General features: G+C 38.7%; 1 protein-coding gene and 1 long non-coding RNA gene across 20 annotated transcripts in view; one reads left to right on the forward strand and one right to left on the reverse strand.

The window, feature by feature from the left end:
- The window catches only part of LOC18427339 (transcription termination factor MTERF15, mitochondrial), a 41,303-nt gene that overhangs the window by 11,850 nt on the left and 7,697 nt on the right, over nt 1-21,756 (forward strand). For 7 of the 19 annotated variants that reach the window (XR_016054822.1, XR_016054812.1, XR_016054814.1 and 4 more), the window contains one exon: nt 2,263-3,059. The exons of 1 other annotated variant lie outside the window; for it this stretch is intronic. Coding sequence is in view for 5 of the 18 variants with exons in the window: in XM_088865667.1 (XP_088721793.1) it covers nt 9,203-10,274; nt 10,592-10,755 (1,236 nt within the window). In the remaining 13 variants the exon portion in view is untranslated. Of the gene's footprint in view, nt 1-962; nt 2,068-2,262; nt 6,526-9,005; nt 10,500-10,591; nt 10,782-10,881; nt 10,956-20,753; nt 20,954-21,756 lie in introns of those variants that run through there. 11 more of the 19 variants (XR_016054820.1, XR_016054821.1, XM_088865677.1 and 8 more) reach the window with 8 other exon arrangements.
- LOC148782591 (uncharacterized) lies at nt 309-2,263 on the reverse strand. Its single transcript, XR_016054825.1, has 2 exons — nt 1,615-2,263; nt 309-1,139 (listed from the first exon to the last, which is right to left on the reverse strand). It is a non-coding gene; the product is annotated as an uncharacterized LOC148782591 (long non-coding RNA).

Genomic DNA, 21,756 nt, shown 5'->3' on the forward strand with positions numbered 1-21,756 from the left:
ATATAATATTTCCTTAGGAAGTAGGAAGTAGGAAGTAGGAAGAAATTTGAATGGTAGATTCACAATGCCAAAATGTGTCATTCCTTTTTATCCTCAAGGTACATTATACACTATTTGCCATGTGGATTCATCTATGTTGTAAATGATCCACCTGTATTAGGGCTTTGTTGGGGCTTGCTAACCATGTGAATGTCTGAACCTTAGTGAGCTTGGAAGGGAATACACCCTACCTACAACTTTTGGGCAAAGGTTTGGATAGCAAGGACCTTTTAGAATGAGCAAGCAAAAAACATACCTGGACCTGAAAGAATTAACTCATTTCCCTGAATGGAATGCTTCTGAAATTTGTCCACCTCCTCGCCAGAAGTCGGATGATGAGTTTGTCCGTTCCTGAGATTTCCTCCTCCAGGTCAACTGTAATCTGAAAAAGATTAGGATTTCTGTCCGGCAGTGTATCTTCACCATACCATAGATCCCTCTAGATCCTCACTAGGTGTCGTCATTTGGCGAATAATCTAATGTGTTTTCAGAATTCATTTTGTATAAGATTGATGGTCTCTTCCAGATGTGAAAAGGTTTTGTTGGATATCAGATTCACCATCTTAGGTAGCCAACCCCTTCGCATGGTTCCATATTTGCTAGCGATCACCTGAAGCCAGAGATGGTTCTTATTTGTCACAAATCTTCAAAGCCGTGTTCTGTTTACCTCTCTTAGCTTTGTAGGTCCAAAGCCCCCATCATCATTTAATGTCAAACTGTGTCCCAGGCTACAAGTGAAATCTCTCCCCTGCCCCATTCCACAGGAATTTCACCTGTAACCCCTCTATGAGCAACCGGCATCTAATACAGGGTCATATGATTCACTGCTATTTTTGAGAGTGTGGCCTTATCATCATAGTCTTTCCTTCCACAGAGGCATAATCCTACTTCGCGGATGCTAATCAGTGAAATGTTGGTTGCAGTTCGTAACATTGTTCAAACAAAGAACGGCGGCAAAACACATATTGTCCTAGTCTTGCTCGAGACATGGCGACAACCAATCTTCTAACATCTCGAAGGTGACCCACAAAACGGGTGCATACAAGGGACAATAAAATATAGTCATTTTGCTGACCTTGAAATTTGCCTACTGTTGTAACCTGTAAAACAAAGAAAAACCATTACAATTACACTTATCCCAATAGAGCCAATCAAACTAAACTAGTATTATTTGTGGTCGGTAGGAGTAAATTAGTGTCATAAATTGCAATGAATTTTCAATATCATTTTCTAATATTGAAATTGGTCAACTGTTGTGACCTGTAAAACAAAGAAAACCATTATAATTACACCATCTCAATAGAGCCAACCAAGCTAAAGTAATAATCTGTGTGGAGGGTAAGAGTATCATAAAATGCAATGAATTTTCAATTATTTTTCCTTGTGGTTATGTGAAATGGGCATAACAATAATAATTCTGGTTATATGAAATGGGTATAATAATAAGAAAAAGAAGAAGAACAACAACAAAAACAATGATGTTGATGATAACGATGACGACGAAGAAAGATGATAATACTGGAATTTTTTTTTTAAAAAAAAAAGTACTTAAGAACATCTTTCTTTATAACCTACCTTGCTTGGTGGACCAATACCATTTGTGCACTGCCGATTGATGACATCACGTATCAGAAGCTTTTGACCATTGTAAGTAGTCAAGATAGATATCTTATTTGCAGGGTACCCGAGTAAGCGCATGTATATGTAAACACTGACAACTTATTCTGCCTCTCCTTCATTCTGATAGAACCAAGGAGAAGGGGCTGACTCACCCTTTCCATTGTAATCAAGAACATCTACAAGTTGATACTCGTAAGAGAAACCAGCATTTGCTTTATGGAATATTTCTTCTCTTTGCACATAAGGAAGATCTCCTAAATCTCTATACCTCCAATTGTAAAGCATGGCTATACTTGGCCGTGCCCTACCCTGAGCATTAAGTTCAATATATGGAATTCCTAATCGCACAAACCTTGTAAAAAGACTCTGATCCATGTGGCTATAATTTTGAAAGGCCATGTTTTTTATTACTGGAGGTAATTGATGATGATCACCAATCAGTACACAACGTTTAAGCCGAGCATAGCCATCTTCCTGTCGTTGAAGTAACATTCGAATAATGTCTGTATCTCTAAAATCTGTGCACTTTACTCCATGAGCAAATTGTCATATTTAAAACCCAACTGAAGAAAACCCTTCCTCTTCAATGCTGCATGGGTACAGGTCATGGCCACAATCTTCGCCTGTTTGGTCATCAGATAATTCGCCCTATCAGCTGTTGATTTCAGAAGCTCAAAGGGTCTGCATTCTTCAAGTTCCTGAAGCATGGTTTTAAGATGGCGAAAGCAGCCCATTGCTGAACGCATATCTGCCTCAAATGATTCTCCTGTGAATATAGGCTTAGCTGTTTCCGAGAAGAACTCTTGAAATGAAAATCTATCTTTGACAAAATTTGGTTTTTCTCGATTCTGCTCACAAGCAGCAAGAAACTGTTCCCAACGAGAGTAGACATGCAACCAAAAGTAGCCTGCGGTTGCACATGTATAGCCCGCATCTTCTGGCTGGTTAAGTAAATTTGCATGCCTTTCAACCTCTGTGAGCAGTTCTATCCGACGTACAAGCATTGCATTGACACGACCTTGCCTGCTAAAATCAAGGTTAGTAGCTAACTCTTGCTCTCCCAGTCCGAGACGTAGAAGGTATCGAGCAGGAACATCTCTCTGTCAAAAAGATAAATTATAAGAGCAAGGCAAAGATGAGGAGAATAAAATTGTAATATTAGTCAAAGAGGACCACCACGTAACAAAACCCAATATAAATGAGAAGATATTCAATGATATTGTTCATCTTTGGGACAAAAAGGTGGAAAATAACCCAAGCTGCCAAATGTGAAATTGGATGGCCAGGTGTCTGCCAATGTCCATGCTTAAGACCGAGAAATTTTCTTTGTACTATCCAGAATAATAAATGTCAGGTTTCTAATCTGCCAATTTAGAATGTTTTTGACCTTTATGTACCAAGGTAAAGAGTCATTGAATACAGTTGCATATAGTACCAAATGATGTGCGGACAATATGCAGCTCAAATGAAAAAATCATAATGAATGAATGTAAGTGTTTCTGAAGCTATTTTCCATTCATGAATGAATGAATGTAAGTGTTTCTGAATGTAAGTGTTTCTGAAGCTATTTTCCATTCATCACTTCCAAAATCTTTGAAAAGCTATTTTCCATTCATGAATGAATGTAAGTGTTTCTGAAGCTATTTTCCATTCATCACTTCCAAAATCTTTGAAAAGCAAATTAGGGGTGACCGCTTAGGATTTTTACCTTTTGTACAAAAGTAAGGTCTCATTGAATACATTCGCATGTAATACCATATGATGTGCCCACCATTAATGTGTGTGTACGGAATCGCTTTAAAACACTCATGTGTAAACTTTTAAAATATTTCGCTCATGGTTCATCATCATTCAAAGCCTATCAGATGGTCACGATTTTATGATGGTGTTTGAATTTTTATAATTTTTATATAAATCAAATCAACCTCAAATTATATAGGTGTCTACAACTCAGGGAGGCACATCTAAATAAATATTAAAAAAGATAATTCAAACCATAAAATTAATCAAATTACCTCTATGAATATTTCAGGGGTAGATTTATCATTTTGCTTTTCAATAATAATATTTTGACATTTTATTTTTGTGCGAGTAAGATGTATATGCCCCAAATTTCAAATAAATTAGATTTATAAAAAAATTAAAATTAAAACACTATCAGAAAGTTCTTGCTTACAGCCACCCACATCCCACGACAGGCCTGGAACGTGGAAACCTTCTAAAAGATTGGGGAAGCATGCGGTAGATCCGTCTCGGTCCACTGGCCTTCAGATGCCTCACTGCCGCTTGGTTCCATTCGAGTCCTCGTTGAAGTTCTCATTGCGGACAGGTCCCCAACCACCAGTGGCTCGAGGCATACGAGCTCTTTTTCAGCATCCTAGTTTCCTGGGTGAAGGCTTCCCCCCGTCTTGCCAGGTTCAGGGTATTGTTGGGTCAAGACCACGATACCCCGTTCTGCAAGCTACGGAGGAGTGGACCATGGTGACTCGTGGCTATCGATTAAGAAATCCAAGGGTCTAAAAGGATTACAAGCAACTGGCCACGATTTGCCCCTTCGCATAAGGAGATGGTCAACCCTAGTTCCTTCGCAGGCGAGCCACGCGTCGAATATTCCAATATCGAGCGCCAAAAGTCCATAGAAACGCATCCAGCTCGGCATACCGTGAGGTACAGGCCTTAGGCTCCACGCACAGTACTGTGCACACCCACATGGCAGCCGCCACAGCAGCCAATGATAGGCGTCCAAGTGAAGGACTGCCTGACTGCTAGACCACTTTCCACCAACTACCTTGCTGCCTCTTCTGGAGATTTGACACGTGTTCACGCATTGGCCCCTAGTCCACCAATCTTGCAAACCCCTCGCGACAAAGGTTCTCTCCATCCAACGGTGGTTATTAACCCTAGCCCGCCCATCTCACAGCCTCCTTAGGGACAAGGATCTCTTCATCCTACAGTGGATCTACCACCCTGCTGCCTCTTTTGGAAATTCAACTCGTTTTCATGCGTCGGCCCCTAACCAACCCATCTTGCATACCACTCGCGATATAGGTGCTATTCGTCCGACGGTGGTTACTTACTCAAGCCCACCCATCGCGCAGCCTCCTCAGGGACAAGGATCTCTCCATCCCACGGTGGACCCCTCCCCTTGTTCACTGCTCACGCTCTAAGCCCTCCCAACCAACTTTCTCCTCATCTTGTGCCTCACCCTTAGATGGTCACCCCTAGCCCATCTCATTCTGGCCTTAGCCTTGTACCCTTCCTCTACTTACCACCACAGTGTGGGCCATTCCCAGGGTCTTCCTCCTATGGGGCCTCTCCATCTACGAACCTCTCTCTACCTTTTCCTCCCCTTTGGCAAACCCTCCACCTTCCCAGTCTCTCGGTTTGAAACAGGCAGCCTCACCTTTCGCGTCTATGTGGAAGCTGAGTTCGCCCCTGGTGGGCCCTTTGGAGTTACCCTCGACAACCATGATTGTGGTGGACCCGCCTCCCCCGCCTCTGACGATGATTCCTTGGTTGTAAGGGACAATTCGGGGCCTATCCTGTCTCGCGGATCCCCAGGACAGCAAGACCCGTCTCTCTCTCCTCTATTTTCCTCCTCTGGTGACAAAAATGGCGAGATCAATCCCAAACAGTCGATCTGTCCAGATCCCACCTTTAATTCCCCCAAGGAGGCGATGGGGTCGGCATCTCAATTCATCCACCCCAACCCACCTAATGAGATCAGCCCTACACCCAAAGCTTCTCTCCCCCATAACCCCCTTTCCTACCCCTCTACACATTCTTATCCCCCTCTTTCAGAGGTCCCTTCCAGGTTAAGCTCTCACCCTTCCACCCCTGTTTCCTGCGATTACAGCCCTCCACTTTGTGGCGCTCCTCCCCGAGAGGGGTTAACCCTTTCTCCTTATTCCTCTCTGCTCTCCCCCACGAGCTCTTTATCTCACTCTCTGACTTCAGTTGACTCCACTTTCTTCCATGACCTGCTCCGAGCACAAGGTGACCCTCAAGAGGTCATGAGAGTGATGGGCTTCAAATTCAATGGGCCCCCAGCCCTAAAAGACTTCATCAATGCCGATTTAATCTTATCCTCCACTACCAAAAAAATAAAGTCAAAGTGGGAATTGGATAACCTGCTAGCTTTTGGAGTCAACTTTTACTCTGGACTTTCCCAACCCCTTACCTCTCGTCCTTCTGCTCTTAACCACTCAGCCGCAGCAACCCCTTCTCAACTCCCTCCCTGCTCAAGGAGGACCCATACCTCATCCTTCTCCCAATGAAAGTATTAATGTGGAATGTCTGTGGCCTAGGCCAACCACTAAAAGGAAATGCGGTTCGAGAACTGTGTGCTATGCAGTCCCTCTTGGCTCTGTGTGAGACCAAACTGCCGTCTCCCACTCTTTATGATATTCGACGCATTTGGGGGCTTCAAGCCTAGAAGGTGGACTGCTCTAAAAGCACAAGGTGCATCAGGTGGCATCTGGATCCTTTGGGATCCCACCCTACATGATCTGCTAGATTCTGCTATAGGCCTTTTCTCAGTTACGGTGATCCTTTCCAAGGTCTCTGATAGGCTACCCTAGAAATGCACAGCCGTCTATGGACCCAATGGCGACAATCTTAGGGCTTCCTTTTGCGCATGATCTACAAGCCATCTCCACCAGGTCCCCAGCCACTTGGTGTTTTGGGGGGGGGTGGGTGGGGGACGACTTTAAAGTCACGCGGTGGTCTCATGAGCATAATTCAAGCCACTCCATTTCCCTGAGAAATCCCCTAGACCATCCATTTCACTAAAAAAATAAGTGTTCACTTCTTCCCAATATCTGTGCCATTTTTTTGGGTTTCAAATATTATTGTTGGTGTTGAAAATTAAGTTTAGAGCCATCCTGAAGATTTCTGATGCCAAAAGTGCTTTTCAGATGAGGATTTTAGGTGAGGCTTTATTTCGTCTCGTGAAGCCTTGGCCCTATAAAAACCCCATAGTAAATTAATGTGATAGTATCCACCAAGGTTGTCAGCCCTTAGGAGGGTTCGTTTTGATTGGGAAGAGAAGCTATTCGGGCTCTTTGATTTTCTCGAGAGGAGTATCGGAGGCGGAGAGTGAAAGAGGGAGAGAGTGACCGTAACTATTGATACGAAGTTTTTGTTAATTTCGATAAGTTAAAACAAAGAAAAGAGGATGTGGTTGTAGCATACACGCCCATATAATATTTGAGTTGCACATTGTGGTTTCTATTTCTGGCAGCGTCAAAAACTACTAACTAATTCAAAAATAGATAGGGACTGTTATCCCCACTACATTACAAAATTAAAAGAATACAATAGAGAAAGAGAGTTCTAATTGAATCAAATTTTTTTATGTGAACATTTTGTAACTATTGCTATGGATGGATTATTAGTTCATTACTATTTAAGAAAGATCAACACGCACACATGGAGTGTGAGAGATAACAATTAATGGAATAAAGATTTTTCAATCCAAAGATTCCAAACCGTCTATTTTTTCACTTATGATGTCAATAGGTTTATGACCGAAAATTCATATAACAATAAAGTTCAATCTCTAATGTTTGGTACGCATGAAAATATTTTTGTGAAAGTTTTTTTTTTGTTAGTACTTCAATATGGTAAAATACTATTAGATATTTAAAGATGTTTATAAATATTTTTTTCTAATTTTTAATAGATAGAGAGAAAAAGCAGTGGGGTTTAGTCCCAGGTAGAAAAATGAAGTAGGAAAGAATGCGGGAGTACTCATGCATTAAATTATTGAACAAAGGTGTGAGTGCACGCAAAGCATGTAATGTGTATGCATGTATGAGGTGCTTAATAACACACGCTTGCATGAGGCATCCCTTGCTGTAGCATATGTACGGGTCGGGCTCAGGCTCGATCTCAGTATACGTGATGTGAATGTGTACATGGTGTCTAAAAATATAAATGCACTATTCTCTTTCTCTATATTTAGGCAACTCTAAAAATACAAATGCACCATTCTCTTTCTCTATATTTAGACAACACTAGTGTATAGTAAATTTGCCTATACCAAGCAAAATAAACAAGCATTTTTATATGACTTTCTGTTTTAGATATGCCCAAGAATGATTTGCTCGGATGACCTTTTGCACACTGTTATTTTACCGTCATGGAACAAATTACATTATTGAGAGAGTGCATAATATGGCAATAAACAAGTCCATTTTTTTAATCGTTTCTTCCATTTTTTTCCTTATTGCACATTCCATTCCCCATTTCATCCACCTAATCAGTAATTTTTTCTTTGGTGAAACTGGTATTCTTCAAAGCGCGATTGATTTGATGGGACAACATTCAAAAGGCGGCAACAATCGTCACCTCAAAACCTTGTTTGGAAAACACTTTGTCCATGAAAATATGTAAGATTGATCTAAAATCAATTTTCATCACCGACTAAAATTTGTAGTTCTAAAAAAACTATAGATCTTGCAAATCCATAAATACTTGAAAATGAACTATCAACATAATATTTTATAATATACACTATTTTTAGATATTAGAACCCTAATTTGTTTCACAACCACAATTGTCAAGGTTGAGATGATCTATTTAAAAAATTTCTGCCATCAAATGTTTACTTTTCTAGTAAGTTTTGAAGTGAAGCTTTGTCTTTTTCTTCATAAGGATAAGCTTTTTATGATGTCCTTATAGCATAAAACTTATATACTTACCCATATCCGACCGTCCATTCTTAATGGAGAGTTAAGACTACTTCAATCACAATGTCACATCTCTAAACTATTTTAGTTTTAGTTTTTTTTCTATAGATTATTTTGACACCGAATTTTGGTCGTCCGATCCTCTATTAAACTCACACTAGCGAAAAATATAAAACAAATATTTTCAATAAAATAAAATGACCAAAATACCTTTTAAAGTTTTAAGGGGTATTTGATCATTATATTTTATCAAAAAATTATTTTTAATATTATTTATAGGTACACTTCAATGAGAAGATGCCACGTTCCAAATTTCATATTTATCCAATTTTTAAGCCGTCGGATCTAAAATCAAACGATAAGTGACCCTCTTGATCAAAATTGATCCGCTGAATGGTAAAGTAAACATAGATCTTCTATACGGTAGGGAAGTATAGAGGCCTTTCCTTTTTACGTAAAGCCTAGGAGTTATTTTAACCTTTTCCCTTCATATCTAGAAAGAGTTTAAGCACTTCTTCCTAAAGACAGGCACAGTACTCTCTATGACATCCACCGTCGAACTTAATAAATGGAGGGTAACGATTTCATATTGAGAAAACTTCGATCATTGTAGATATAGCTTATAATATTGTTGCCCTAATTTCTGTGACTTTCCTTGTGCCCTCAAATGAAGTGGTTCGCCTGAGGTAGAAGTTGAAGGCTGGTTCTTGCAGTGCCCCCAATCCGCAGGCATGCCCTCTGAAATCTTTCTCTCTCTTCTTTTTATGCAATTCTTCTCCATGAAATCTCTTTCTCTCTACAGCGCCATTACTCATGTAACATGCCAGATCTCTCTCAACTAGATATAAGAAATGAATCTCCATAAGAAACTCGCCCTCTTTCACTTCCTGAAATTATCCAATATCCATATCCCCACATGCATTGTAACCCTAAATTCGTTTGCTCCATTCTCTTCGAATCTCACCAAACGAGAGACAGCATTACCATTCCCCCTTGCTGATTACTTGATCAAGAAGCATGGGTTCTCTAAGGATAGCATCCTTCCAGTCTGTGCCCAACTAGGCCATGTTAGAAGCCACAAGAAAGCTGATGCTACAGTCTCTTACTTCAAGGAATGTGGTTTCTCTCAGACCCAAATAGAAGAAATGCTAAAAAGAAGCCCAAGAGTCTTGAGAGCTAGTGTGGATAAAACCCTAAAGCGCAAGCTAAAGATATTTCAGGATTTGGGCCTCTCTGACGCCAGATTGACCAATTTAATCTCTAATGATCCAGGCATTCTATGGCGTGGCGAGGAACGATTGTGCCATTTGATTGAGTTTCTCAAACTTGTTCTTGAAACCGACGATAATGTCTATAGAGCAATTAAGCATTCTGGTTGGCTTCTAAAGACAGATTTGAAGAAAACCCTGTTGCCTCTAACAAACTATATGCAGAGTTGTGGAATCAGTCTCTCTCAGATAGCAAAATTGATAATGAATTTTCCTCGAGTTCTAGTTTTGAACCCTGACTTGGTCAAGAGTGTTATACAAAGGGTCGATGAATTGGGCTTTAGTCGAGATGCAAGCCTGTATGTTCATGCTATTGGGGTCATGTGCTCTTTGACAAAAGAGAAATGGGAGGAAAAGATTAAGTTATTTCAGAGTTTTGGGTGGTCTGAGAAAGATGTAATTACTGCTTTCAAAAGGGCACCACATGTACTGTTGGTTTCGAAAGAAAAGATTCGATGTGCTATGGAGTTTTATCTGAATACACTCAAATTTGACGGCCCTTATATGATTCTTCATCCCACATTGCTTATGTACAGCTTTGAGGGGAGAGTGGTACCCAGGCATAGAGTAGTGGAACATCTAAGAAGCAAGCGACTTCTTCGTAAATCTCCGAGCTTCTCAACTGTGTGTGATCTGACAGAGAAGAGTTTTCTTAGTAAGTTTGTGTATGAATATGCTGATGAGGTTGAAGAGCTCCTCAGAATTTACAGGGGGATCTGACCTTTGACATTATAGTCTCGTTTCATTGTGATATAGAAGCTATTTGTATCTGTTGTGACTGATTTTTGTTGCAGAGTTATAGATGTTTTTTCTTTCAGTAATCTATCAGGTAGAACCCTTTCGGATCTCTGTGATTTTGGGTATTGAAGAAGAGCGTAAGGTAGTTGTTTGATGAGTAATTTGATTAAGATGATGGATTGACTCCGAGCAACATTGGAGTGAGTACTGATGTTTCATTTATTTTTCATGAAGGGTCATCCCTGGGAAAGATGGGTAGCTTTGCATGGTATTATGTTGGATTTTCCCCTCTGTGGGATCAGGGTATTGGAGGTAAACTTATGAATTCATTTTTTGTAATTAATTTGAAAATCAAATGGACTGGTAAAGTAGAAGGTGGCAATGTATGGATAGGATGACCTGCAATGTACTACTTCTTGCTTTCTTTTCTTTTCTTGTACTCTTTCTTGGATTGGTAAGCTACTAATAGTTATGTTTTTTTTTTTTGGGAAAAGTGTCAACTGTATTTTTTTTTTTGGGAAAAGTGTCAACTGTATTGCATTAAAGGAAATCAAGTATAAAAATGTGCTTCTTCAAAGGAAGCTATGTACATTAAAAATTGGCTCTCCCCTGAGGGGGACGCTTTGTATAACACCTCCAAGGGTGGGAGAAGACAAGAGAGGGGATTCTAAATACCGGGGGGGGGGGTGTGCTGCAATATAAGAATCGACTGAGTCTAAAAAATCCACTAAATCACTAGCTGAGGTAGCACCAACCTTGGCAAGGGCATCGGTGTCTGTGTTACTCTCTCGCCAAATGTGAAACCAGAAGTGAGAGAGGGAGCTTGTCAGGTGGGAAATTTCAGCAGGTAACAAGGGCAAGCAGTGGAGCCTGAAGCCCAGGTGATAGTATTTCGAGAGTCATCTTTGATTATTAGTCCAGGGCTCCAGGAAGGGTTGAATAGTTTGAGCCCTTCGAGGAGGGCAAGCGCCTCTGCTAATTGGGCATCAGCATGGCCAATGGGTTTCGAGAAAGAGGCCAGGATAGAACCTTGGTGATTTTGGAAAAAAGCCTCCAATTCCAACAGGGCCTAGGTTACCTAAGGAGCAGCCATCAAAATTCAGTTCAACTAGGCCACACTCAGGGGTCTCCAGAGTGATGCACGAGAAGGTTGCTGATGATCAAGGTGGAGTAAGGCCTGCCACTTCTGATGGAATGCCGAGGACGAGAAGCCTCTGTATAAAGGGTGATTGGAGGCCCAGAATATGACCTGGGATTTGATCTTGTCAAAAAGGGCTGTTGGGGATGAGGATGATGTGATTCTTCGTTTTCACTGAACATGGAATTCGGGCCTGCACCTAGTTGCGGGTCTAGAAGTTCCAAACCACTAGCCTCTATGATAAATGAAGTTTGAGTGGGGCTAAGGCTGCAGTCAGGAAGAGGTAATTTTTTAAGATAAGTTATAGACAAAGTGTAAAACTGTGTATTTTCCCAAAAATGGGTTACAAGAATCTCGCTAAATTTTCAAAATTCTGCTTGGTGCATCTAGTTGTAGTGCCCTCAAATGTCCTGTTGTTTTCTCCTGTTCACAAGTTTTGTGTGTTTCTGGAGGATTGTTATTCTAGAGGATCTGCCTTGGAAAATTCATTGATTTCATTCCAAGTTTTCAGCTAAATGGAACAATTCGCCCCCTAGAACCATCAGATTCCAGAAGGTGCGACTTGTTTTCAGTAGTGGGGGGTTACCCAATGATGTGGGAGACTGGTGACTGTGGATGTGCTCAAGGGATATAATATTTCTTTAGGAAGTAGGAAGTAGGAAGTAGGAAGTAGGAAGAAATTTGAATGGTAGATTCACAATGCCAAAATGTGTCATTCCTTTTTATCCTCAAGGTACATTATACACTATTTGCCATGTGGATTCATCTATGTTGTAAATGATCCACTTGTATTAGGGCTTTGTTGAGACTTGCTAACCATGTGAATGTCTGAACCTTAGTGAGCTTGGAAGGGAATACACCCTACCTACAACTTTTGGGCAAAGGTTTGGATAGCAAGGACTTTATAGAATGAGCAAGCGAAAAACATACCTGGACCTGAAAGAATTACCTCATTTCCCCGAATGGAATGCTTCTGAAATTTCTCCACCTCCTCGCCAGAAGTCGGATGATGAGTTTGTCCGTTCCTGAGATTCCTCCTCCAGGTCAGCTGCAATCTGAAAAAGATTAGGATTTCTGTCCGGCAGTGTATCTTCACCATACCATAGATCCCTCTAGATCCTCACTAGGTGTCGTCATTTGGCGAATAATCTATTGTGTTTGCTGAATTCATTTTGTATTAGATTGATGGTCTTTTCCAGATGTGAAAAGGTTTTGTTGGATATCAGATTCACCATCTTAGGTAGCCAACCCCTTCGCATGGTTCCATATTTGCTAGCGATCACCTGAGGCCAGAGATGGTTCTTATTTGTCACAAATCTCCAAAGCGGTGCTCTGTTTACCTCTCTTAGCTTTGTAAGTCCAAAGCCCCCGTCAGCATTTAATGTCAACTGTGTCCCAGGCTACAAGTGAAATCTCTCCCCTGCCCCATTCCACAGGAATTTCATTTGTAACCCCTCTATTAGCAACCGGCATCTAATACAGGGTCATATGATTCACTGCTATATTTGAGAGTGTGGCCTTATCATCATAGTCTTTCCTCCCACAGAGGCATAATCCTACTTCGTGGATGCTAATCTTCTCGTCATTCTTTCTACTATATCCCAAACATCTTTTTGCAAGGGAGTCCCAGTTGTGTTCCGTGACTGATCTGTGCGGCACCTTAGTCTTCATTTTCCTATTTCACCAATTGTGCTTCCAAAATCCCCCACTCCTATGAGCTTAGGCCATGCTATATTTGATTCTTGATTTTGATGTTATCTATTAGAAAATCATACGGATAGCCACAAATCGTCAACTTGGCGTGGTTGTGCATCGCAGGAAACCAATATACCATCACCACACTAAAGGTGGTGAGAAGAGGTAGTTCATATACATTGAAGTACAAAACCTGTGAGAATGCTACCGCATTCAACAACACGTGGTTGACCATGCCCTTTTTCCTATTGAGTAGACATTGAAAACGCCACTCTTTGTCCCCAACTTTATAATTGATGTGTAACCCTTGTGTTCCTCTTGTATGGGGTTCTTATATCTATGGAAGTAGGGGGTTAACAGGCAGCTCTGTAAATTCTGCTTAGAGCTTCCTCGAATTGCTCGGCGGTTCTCCGATGTAATCATGGTCTAGTCAACAAAATGGTTGTCCATTGACATGCAAGATGGAAAACCTGCAAATCATCGTTACTACATGACATTAGATCTGTGAGCTATGTTAGAAGTTGGAAGGCTGGAAGCTGCAATCCAAGAGTGAGATTCTTGCTTCGGAACCTCAGTTTTACAGTACGCAAACTGGAGCCTTAGAGAACCAATACTGGTATGTGATATTTGGTGAACCTCAATTTGTTTGTGCCGCCTGCAATATTTAGTGAACCTCAGATTGATTTAGCAGACTATTATTAAGAGAATGCTACACACGCAGACAGTCGTTCGTGCATGTCCAAGTCTAGGTACTCACCGTGAGGCATGAAATTAACGATAGACATTAAGCATTTTAATAGGGTGCTGTTTGTATGGAGCCTAGGCTCTAAACGATTAAATTAGAGCTAACCTTCAAATAGTGTCGAGAAATGTGGTTTCAACTCCGCAAATCTTTTTGATAGCTTTAAAATATATTTTCATCTTTATTTATAAAATTTAAAGCTTAAAAAATAATGTAAATTGAGAGATAAAACTTGAAAATCTTTAAACTTGACGGTCCAAAAATGCGTTACAAAATAAACTATTTCCAAAACTTGAAATCTATTTTTTTCTCATGTGCATGCAAATTGATGTTGAGATCAGTATTTGCAAAACCGGTCGATCTAATTGCTAACCGGCCGATCTAACTGCTAATCGGCCGGTTATATCGAAATCGGCCTGCGACCGGTTCCGATTCTGGTGGGTTTTGGTGTTAACCAAGTATTTTTAAGCTTTAAATTGAATACTACTCATCCATATCAAATATAACAAATGTCATTTTGGTTAGCGTGGATGCTTGTTTTCCGCGCGAGATGGGGTTCGACCTCCTTATTTTGATAAAATAAACTTATAGTAAAATTGTCAAATTTTATAGACTGTTAGGAATTTTAAATATTGTAAATCATTAGAAAAAAAAAAAATGTTTTTCCTTATATTCTCTATATACGTATGAGTTCTGAGGATAACAGGAAAGGAGTAGTCCTTTTCCGACCATCCCTTTTTAACATCCTAGTAATGAGGTCTTCCTTCGCTTATATAATTTTTACTTTTGCCATTTAGTCGGCAATTTTAAGGGGCTTGACCATCCGACAAGGGTTAGTTCCTCCAAAGAAAATAAAAAGGTGAGAGCAGTAACCGTAGAAAGTAAAGCTTAGGGACTCTAAACCTTGAATCTCTTAGGCCATTTTGGAGGTCTATGCCTATATATGGTTCCGATGAATCAAATCTGATGAGCAACTGTAAGTGACCTCCTTCTCTCGAAAAATAATCTTTTTTATAAAATTGTGATATTTTATCTATGTTAGAAATTTTAAATGCTGTAAATTCTTATAAATAAATTTATTTTTCTTGTCTATTGTTAGAAAATTTTAGATACTGTAAAATTATTAGAAATAAATGTGATATTTCTGCTTTTAGTAAAATTGTAAGATTTCTTTCTACTGTTTTTGAATATTTAGACATTGTAAAATTCATGTGTAAATGACTGCCTTATTATTTGCAAACTGATTTTTTTGCATTTGATTATAGCTTTGTCTGTGAAATGTTTATTTACGAATTGACATCCCATAAATTGTGATAATTCCGTATTCTTGGATTTCTATAAGAGTTTTTTTATACATACTAGATTGGCAATTATGCTCAAATGTCTTAACGAACTGCTACCTTTCGGAATTTGAGCCCAAAATATTTGATTGGTTATTTTTGAAATGTTATTGAAAATGACTGTTATTAATGGTTTAAGTGAAATTCATAATAATAATTTCAGTGATATGTTGAGTACAAGATATTGCTGCTTTCGGATGTTTAAAAAGATTTAGAAATACTTTTAGTATGCAAGTGGACTCTTTCGGTTCGCCGGTGAGGTATAAGTGGACCTATCCGGTACGCCGGTAGGGATTAAGTGGACTCATCCGGTACATCGGTGAGGCATAAGTGGACTTGGAGGGATTAAGTGGACCTATCTGGGACGTCGATAGGGATTAAGTGGACCCATCAGGACGCTGATGGGGTATATAGGTGACCTAGTTGGGACGCCAGTAGGGTATTTTGTGAAATCCTTTGAGTTATGCACTGCCGTTAAAATGTTATAGGCATTTCAATTATTCAAATTATACTTAATTATGCTTTTTTTAAAGTGAAATTGTTGATGCATTTCTTTCAATAGATCTCTTTTTGAAAATATTGATATCTTTCAACCATGATTATTTTTAAGATTATGATGATCACTTACTGAGTTGCCAAACTCATCAAACTATGGTAAACATTTTTTTCGGGATAACTGCGGTTTCATTTTAAGTGCTCGTCAGGATCAACTTTAGAAGATATTGTAGTTATGCTTAACCTTTCTTTTGTTACTTTGTAAGAATTCACCATTTGTAAATTTGTCCTGTCAAGAGATGTATATATGTTTAGACCTTTATGTTAATATTAGTTATGAATAGAGTTTATATAATAATCCTAAAATGTCAAAAAACAATAAAAATAAAATGGGGTTTTGATTTTGATTCAATGCATGGTAGATATCTAAAATTGCTTTGTTTTGACTGTCACCTCTCAGGAATATCAGTATTGTAAATTCTTGGGGTGTAACAATTATGCTATCAGAGCAATAGGTTTAAGATTCTTAAGAAATTTAAAAAGAATGTACTTAAAATCACATTTATTGTGTGTACAAATCGGGACAAAGTCAAGATCCAAAATAGCTGAAGCTAATATGGAAGGAATTCACAAAGCCTTGGAAAATATGGTTGCTCTAGTACAACAGCAGATGGAAAACAACAATCTACCCAGGCAGTCAGTTTCGGGTAATGGTGGGAGTAATATCGAGCAATTTAAGAAATTGAACCCACCTTTTAAGGGTGATGTAAACCTACTAGAAGCCAAGGGATGGATTATACAATTGGAGAAAACATTCGAGGTAATGGAATGTCCTGATGATAAGAAGGTGGCATTGGCAGTTTTTATGTTAGAACTTGAAGCACAACATTGGTGGCGAATGGCAAAAGTAGTATTGGTCAAAGAAAATAAACACTTGACATGGGAAGTATTTTTAGAGGCATTTAATGAAAAGTACTTCCTAGATTTTATTCGATACCAAAAAAAAATGAAACTTTTTAAATTAATCCAAGGAAATCGAACAGTAGCACAATACAAGGCCAAGTTTACTGAATTTGCCAGGTTGGCACCACATATGATTAACAATGAGGCAAAAAAGGTGAAAAAATTTGAAAGGGGTCTCAGACCAGCTATTAAAAGCATAATATCAATCTTAAAATTGAGAACTTATGCTGAAATAGCGGATCGAGCCCAAGTTGTTGGAATACTGGATTCTGTTTTAAATGTGGAAAATTGGGGCACCAGATTAGAAAATGTCCTAGCTTACAGATGCAATAGCTTCCAAAGCAATGAGAGATAGCTTAAAAGCCTCAGATGAAGGGAAGAGTATTTGCGATCACCCAACAAGATGCTCAGGCCTCAAAATCAGTGATCTAAGGTACTCCTATTATCTTTCAAAAAGTAGCTCATGTTTTGATTGATCCTAGATCTACTCATTCATTTGTGTCACCACACTTTGCATGCCACTTAAAGGTAGAACCAGAACAATTGCAATACATTCTAAAGTTAGCCACATCGATGGGAAATTCAATTGACACCAATATAGTGGACAAATCCTGTGTAATAAAGATAAAAGAAAAAGAACTGTTGGTTGATTTAATACTCTTAGAAATTCAAGATTTTGATGTAATCTTAGGCATGGATTAGCTTTCTGCATACCATGAAAGTATTGATTGTTTCAAGAAAATGGTTACCTTTAGTCTTCTGAATCAACCAGTATTTTACTTCAATGGTATCAAAGAAGACTCCCCATCATATTTAATCTCTTATATTCGAGCTAATCGCCGCCTTTGAAAAGGGTGCCAAGGCTTTCTTGCTTATATCAAAGAAGATAAGACAGAAGAGATAAATTTGGATGTCACTCCGGTTATCCGATAATTTCTCGACGTTTTTCCTGAAAAATTGCCAGGATTACCGCCTGATAGTGAAATTGAATTCTCTATTGAATTATTGTCAGGGGTAGCCTCAATTTCTAAGGCACCTTTCAGAATGGCACCTTTAGAACTTAAAGAACTTAAACAACAATTGGAAAAATTATTAGATAAAGGTTTTATCAGGCCCAGTGTGTTACCTTGGGGTGCTCCGGTATTGTTTGTTAAAAAGAAAGATGGGACCATGAGATTGTGTATCAATTATAGACAGTTGAACCAAGTGACCGTGAAAAATAAGTATCCATTACCTAAAATTGATGATTTATTTGATCAATTACAATGATCACAAGTGTTTTAAAAAATTGATCTTAGATCTGGATACCATCAGCATAAGATTAAAAGTGAAGATGTTCTCAAGACAGCTTTCAGAACAAGGTATGGCCATTATGAATTTTTAGTCATGCCTTTTGGATTAACCAATGCACCGGTTGCATTTATGGATTTGATGAATCGGGTCTTTAAGCCCTTTTTGGATAAATTTATTGTGTTATTCATCGATGATATTTTAATTTATTCCAAGAACAAAAAGGAACATGAGCGGCGTGTAAGAATAGTATTGCAAATATTAAGAGAAAAGAAATTGTATGCCAAACTTAGTAAATGTAAATTTTGGCATGAACAAATGACATTTTTATGACATGTCATATCAAAGGAAGGTGTATCAGTTGATCCTTCAAAGGTTGAAGCCATTGTTAATTGGAAACAACCAAGTAATGTGATTGAAGTTCGAAGCTTTTGGGATTGGCAGGATATTACAGAAAATTTGTAGAAGGATTTTCTCGAATCACAACCGCATTGACTCGATTGACACTGGAAAATGTCAAATTTGAGTGGACAAGTGAATGTGAGAAAAGTTTTCAATAACTAAAAGTTCGATTAACTTCAGCACCTATTTTAACTATTCCTGAGGGGAGTGGGGGATTTGTGATATATAGTGATGCTTCACAAAAAGGCTTGGGTTGTGTATTAATGCAATATGGAAAAGTAGTGGCATATGCATCTAGACAGTTGAAAGAATATGAGAAAAAATATCTAATTCATGACTTAGAGGTAGCTGCAATAGTATTCGCTTTGAAAATGTAGAGGCATTATCTATATGGTGAGCAATTCTAAATATACACGGATCATATGAGCTTGAAATACCTCTTCTCTCATAAGGATTTAAATATACGACAGATAAGATAGATGGATTTCTTAAAAGATTATGATTGTACAATCCATTATCATTCAGGAAAAGCTAACGTTGTGGCCGACGCTCTAAGTAGAAAATCTACGGGAGTCTTAGCTCATCTAATGATCCAAAAAATGAGATTGTTAGAGGAAATAGTCGATTGCCATCTGGCTCCATCCATTAATGGTGTGATAAGTACGATTGCGAACATTAAGGCAAAACCCCAATTAATCCAACAGATTTGATCAGCACAAAGGAAAGAGCATCAACTTATAACAATTGCAAGAGGTGAAGCTGGGAAAGAGAGACGAATTCTCTTTATGTAGTGAGGATTTGCTAAGATTCAAAGGTCCGGTTTGTGTCCCGAATGATGAGAGTGTGAAGAAAGCTATCTTGGAAGAAGTACATCACTCTCGTTATACGATACATCCCGGAAGTATTAAAATGTATCAGGACCTGAAAAAAACCTTTTGGTAGAATATTGTGAAAAAAGAGGTAGCATTATTTGTGTCTAAGTGCCTAACATGCCACCAAGTAAAAGCTGAGCATCAAAAGCCCGTTGGGTTGTCGCAGCCTTTACCCGTATCAGAGTAGAAGTAGGAGCACATTTCTAAGGATTTTGTCTCTGGCGTGCCTAGAATAAATTCAAGACATGATAGCATTTGGGTCATTGTAGACCGGCTGACCAAACCTGCCCACTTTCTGTCGATTCGCACGACTTACACTTTGGATCGACTGGCCCAGTTGTATATTAAGGAAATAGTGTGGTTGCATGGAGTTCTAATCAGTATTGTATCAGACATGAATGCTCGATTTACTTCTAAATTTTGGACTAGGCTACAGTCAGCCATGGGAACGAGACTCACCTTTAGCTCTGCCTTTCACCCCCAAACTGATGGACAATCGAAGAGGTCCATCCAAACCTAGGAAGATATGCTGAGGGCCTGTGTCATTGACTTTACAGGAAGCTGAGATGACCATTTACCCCTGATTGAGTTTGCTTATAATAATAGCTTCCACGTCGGTATTCAGATGGCACCAAATGAAGCCCTGTATAGAAGGAAATGCAGGTCACCCATCTGTTGGAACGAGGTTGGTAAAAGAAAGCTTTTAGGACCAGAAATTGTCCAGGTAACCACAGATAAGATAGCATTAATTCGAAAAAGGCTCAAGACAGCTCAGAGTTAGCAAAAGAGTTATGTCGATAACCGACGGAGAGATCTTGAATTTGAAGAAGGTGATCGAGTTTTCCTAAAGATCTCACCAATAAAAGGCATTATGAGATTCAGCAAGAAAGGAAAGCTGAGCCCACGTTACATCAGACCTTTTGAAATCCTGGAAAGAATCGGAGGTGTCGCTTATAGACTTGCCTTATCACCCGAATTGGCAAACGTCCATAATATCATCCATGTATCATCACCACGAAAATATTAGCTCGACCTATCTCATATCTTGAAATATGAACCTTTACCGATCAGGAAGGACATATCCTTTATTGAGCATCCAATTTTGATACTGGATAAAAGGGTACAAGTGTTGCGCAAAAAGGACATTCCTTTGGTCCGTATATTATGGCAGTACCATTCAAAAGAGGAGTCAACTTGGGAACGAGAAGACGAAATCAGAGAAAAATGTCTATATCTTTTTCAGTAATTAGGTACACAAATTTACAGGACTAAATTTCTTTAAAGGGGGGAAGATTGTAGTAATCCTAAAATTTCAAAAAAAATAAATAAATAAAAATAAAAAAGAAACTTTTAATAAGTGATGTCCATGTGAGCATGATGGTCCTTAGGGACCATCACTACTTTCAAAAGCTTTTACCTTCATTTTGTTTAAGCTTTGTTGCATTGCCATGTCCTTTAGTGGATGTGGTTTTCAGGTGTTAAAAGCGGACATTTACGTTACACGTCATACATGAGGTGGAGGCGCTTTAAAATATTTAAGTAGGGTGAAGGGTAAGGCGTCGCCTTACAGAACTCCACTCTCGCTCTCCCTCTTACAGACACAGTGACCTCCTCTCTATAGCCGAATTTTTATCGGAAGCTCCCTCTCAAATATTTTAGGTAAGTGACTTCATTATCTGGATAAATAATCCGTTCTTTTTAAACATGAAATGAAATAATTACTTCGGCTTATTATCATAAATTTTAGGCGCGACAAATTTTATGCGCAAGCGACCTCATTATTTTGAAAAAATAAACTTTTAGTAAAATTGTGAAATTTTATTTACTGTTAGGAATTTTAAATATTGTAAATCATTAGAAAAAAAAAAAAGTGTTCTCCCTTATATTCCTTATATACATATGAGTTCTGAGGATAACATAAAAGCACGGTTTGATGTTTCTCTTGAAGTAGTCCTTCTCCGACCATCCCTTTTTAACAGCCTCGTAATGAGGTCTTCCTTCGCTTATATAATTTTTACTTCTGCCATGTAGTCCGCAATTTCAAGGGGCTTGATAATCCGACAAGGGTTAGTTCCTCCAAAGAAAATAAAAAGACGAGAGCAGTAACTGTACAAAGTAAAACATAGGGACTCTAAACCTTGAATCCCTTAGACCATTTTGAAGGTCCAGACCTATATATGGTTCCGATGAATCAAATTTTATGAGCAACTGTAAGTGACCTCATTGTCTCGAAAAATAATCTTTTTTATAAAATTGTGATATTTTATCTATGTTAAAAATTTTAAATGCTGTAAATTCTTAGAAATAAATTTATTTTTCTTGTCTATTGTTAGAAAATTTTAGATACTGTAAAATTATTAGAAATAAATGTGATATTTCTGCTTTTAGTAAAATTGTGAGATTTCTTTCTACTGTTTTTGAATATTTAGACATTGTAAAATTCATGTGCAAATGAATGCCTT

Source organism: Amborella trichopoda, chromosome 4 (genome assembly GCF_054954075.1).
Source record: "Amborella trichopoda isolate Santa Cruz 75 chromosome 4, AtrichopodaSantaCruz75HAP2 v2.0, whole genome shotgun sequence".
NCBI lineage: Eukaryota > Viridiplantae > Streptophyta > Magnoliopsida > Amborellales > Amborellaceae > Amborella > Amborella trichopoda.